Source organism: Bombus huntii, chromosome 11 (assembly GCF_024542735.1).
Source record: "Bombus huntii isolate Logan2020A chromosome 11, iyBomHunt1.1, whole genome shotgun sequence".
In the NCBI taxonomy this organism is placed as follows: Eukaryota; Metazoa; Arthropoda; class Insecta; order Hymenoptera; family Apidae; genus Bombus; species Bombus huntii.
In genome coordinates, this window is record NC_066248.1 from 5,642,863 (window position 1) to 5,645,374 (window position 2,512).

Here is a 2,512-nt window from a genome sequence, read left to right on the forward strand (position 1 = left end):
GACTCGTTTCGCGCGCCTATCGTACGCGAGTGTAATTTTATTATGAATAGAAAACAAGAACTTGCTCGGGTACTAACAAGAAACACACTTACATACATAGGTTAGGCGTAAGATACACTACTGAAAAAAATGATATGAAAAAGAGAACGGTCATTTTGACTTGTTTCGTACGTCGTACACGATCGTACGCGACTGCAATTTTATTCAGAACGAATTCAAGACTAAAGACTTGGTTGGATACAAAGCGTACTTACACGGGTTGGACGTAATATACACTGTTGAAAAAAATCATGCGAAAAGGAGAACGGTCATTTTGATTGGTTTCGCGCGCCGATCGTACGCGAGTGCAAATAAGGCCACGTAAGGGGCACCGAAACGGCACTTGCATACTAACAAGAGGGAAGCTCCTCTTCCCTTACCTAGCGTGTATATTAATATACATTAAGCCGCGTGAATACGCGCGTTACAATGGGTGTGTATATGCGTTACGTACTTGCGTGAATATCACCACTCCCGAGGTTGAGGATCCCTGCCTAGCGAAACAGAGACAGAGAGCACGACGAAGAAGCGAGAAAAAGGTACTCTAGGTTCACCACGAAGAAAAACACACGTCTGCCGGAACGCGAGCCATGTTTGTCCCTGGCTAATTCACCGCGAGACTTGTAAACCAATACGGATATCTTGTTGACAGTTCTGCTGTGGCATCGCCTTCGTTCGTCTCCACAGACTTCACCGGGTTGTCCGCGAAATTAACCTTCATTTACGAACCCCCACAAAATACTGTTTCCACTACTTTCCTGTCAATCCGACCTGCCTAACCTGATCCTCGCGTCTTGACTGGGCAGAAGAATGAATACTACGCTTGTTATGCGCAACTACACTTGCGCAGGATTCTATCGGCTGCGCTAACCTATGGCGGGAACATTTCAATTTCAGTAAAAAAGTATTTAGGTTTTCCAGCAATTTGTATAGTAGAACATTGCGTTAAACGGTAAGATGTATTTAATATTATATATAATTTTCACAGGATTCTATCGGTTGCGCGATATATAGTTTATATGGGAACAATTCAATTCGAATAAAATAATAAAATAATAAACTGATAAAATAAAATTTATTTTTCTTATTACTTCTACAAAGTAGAATATTAAATTAAACAGTAAGATTAATTTTTGTATAATAAGTTACATATATATAATTGTTATTACATTTTAGAAATAATATGGTATAGATAATGTAACTGTTATTTTTCCTCTGATTGATTAATGCTAGAAAAGCTATAATTTTGATGAATTAACGGTATTAATTTAATCATAAGTGCTGCTTCTACCTCGTGTGAATTTTCCACGTTTAACATAGAAAAACAATTTTCCTTAAACTCAATACTTGAACTATGTTTAATTACGTTTGATAGAGCAATAGCAAGCACATGACATGATCTATAATGGTTATCAAGTGTAATATGATTACAGTATAACATGTTTTGGTTAATATGAACCATAAACTTTATATGGAAATTGAATTGCTGTAATAAAATTATTTCGTTCAATATAATATTCGTGAATTTTTCTCTGTCAGAAAAAATTAGTTTATCCTGTAACGTGTAAAGATAAAAGTTTATAAAAATAGATACATGTATGATTTCACAATATAATATAAACACTTCAGTAAGCTAGTAATGTCAAAAAATAAATCGGTATCATCTATAAAATATTGCATACCTTAATTACAAAAGATAAGTAGGCTTTCTGATAGAGGAAATTGATAAGATTTACGTTTTTCTTACTATGCACCAATGATAAACGATTAGACACGAAATATATATCTAGTGTTTCCTGAGAGTCGCTATATTCGTTCTGACTACATACTGTAGCAATTACTGAATTTTTAAAAACGGTGTTTGTGGTAATGAAGTTCCAAAATATTTCACGTGAAAATGATAAAACATCATTTATAGATTGCCCATAATTTGTGATTTGTATCGTATAATACATTGTGTCATTTTTCACTAATGTAACATCTATATAACTGTACTTCACTTTCTCATATGAAGACCTGGTGTTCCATTCTTCGAAACATCTTAATATCTATTTTACATAAAACATAAAACTTAAGAAATTGTTTACGAATCGAAAATAATAAAAAGAACGTAACAAGGTTATATAATACATAAAAATTATGCTACTTTCAAATGACACGATTTAAAACATTTAGTTAGCAAACCAACAAATATTATCATAACTGTTTCAGATAATTCTATAAATCGTTACCCTAGTATGATTATCGTAACAAAGCGTACTTTTTTAACGATATTTACGACTAAATTCGTGTCCCACATAATGGTATCCATAATCACGGATAAACTGATTTGAAACTACCGGTACTGTGGGATCCTGACCTCTAGGTACGAAACACAACACTGGAAGGTTCTTCCCTACCGATAAAGGAACCTTCGTTATGTAGAAATCAACAGTGGGACCTAAAGGTGGTGTGGTGTCGGTATATGAATTCT

At 34.4% G+C, this 2,512-nt stretch overlaps 2 protein-coding genes across 5 annotated transcripts in view; both read right to left on the minus strand.

Moving 5' to 3' along the window:
- The window catches only part of LOC126871072 (GTPase-activating protein CdGAPr), a 37,713-nt gene extending 36,733 nt beyond the window's left edge, over nt 1-980 (minus strand). For 2 of the 4 annotated variants that reach the window (XM_050629460.1, XM_050629455.1), the window contains exon 1: nt 494-980. The gene's annotated coding sequence lies outside the window, so the exon portion shown is untranslated. Of the gene's footprint in view, nt 1-254; nt 393-493 lie in introns of those variants that run through there. The other 2 variants (XM_050629461.1, XM_050629456.1) reach the window with 1 other exon arrangement.
- Nucleotides 981-1,095: 115 nt separating this feature from the next.
- Nucleotides 1,096-2,350, minus strand: LOC126871089 (uncharacterized). The gene is made up of 3 exons (XM_050629500.1): nt 2,300-2,350; nt 1,722-2,087; nt 1,096-1,594 (listed from the first exon to the last, which is right to left on the minus strand). Exons 1-3 carry the CDS (start codon nt 2,348-2,350, stop codon nt 1,244-1,246), a joined length of 768 nt encoding a protein of 255 aa, XP_050485457.1. The 3' UTR covers nt 1,096-1,243.
- Nucleotides 2,351-2,512: the final 162 nt, after the last annotated feature.

Excerpts from the sequence above, each read along its gene's own strand:
- LOC126871089 (XM_050629500.1), bottom strand. The coding sequence starts at position 2,350 with ATGGATACCATTATGTGGGACACGAATTTAGTCGTAAATATCGTTAAA. Across the intron at positions 2,088-2,299 it reads TCGTAAATATCGTTAAAAAA|ATATTAAGATGTTTCGAAGA; the intron begins GTACGCTTTGTT and ends TATGTAAAATAG. Across the intron at positions 1,595-1,721 it reads ACTTATCTTTTGTAATTAAG|GATAAACTAATTTTTTCTGA; the intron begins GTATGCAATATT and ends TACACGTTACAG.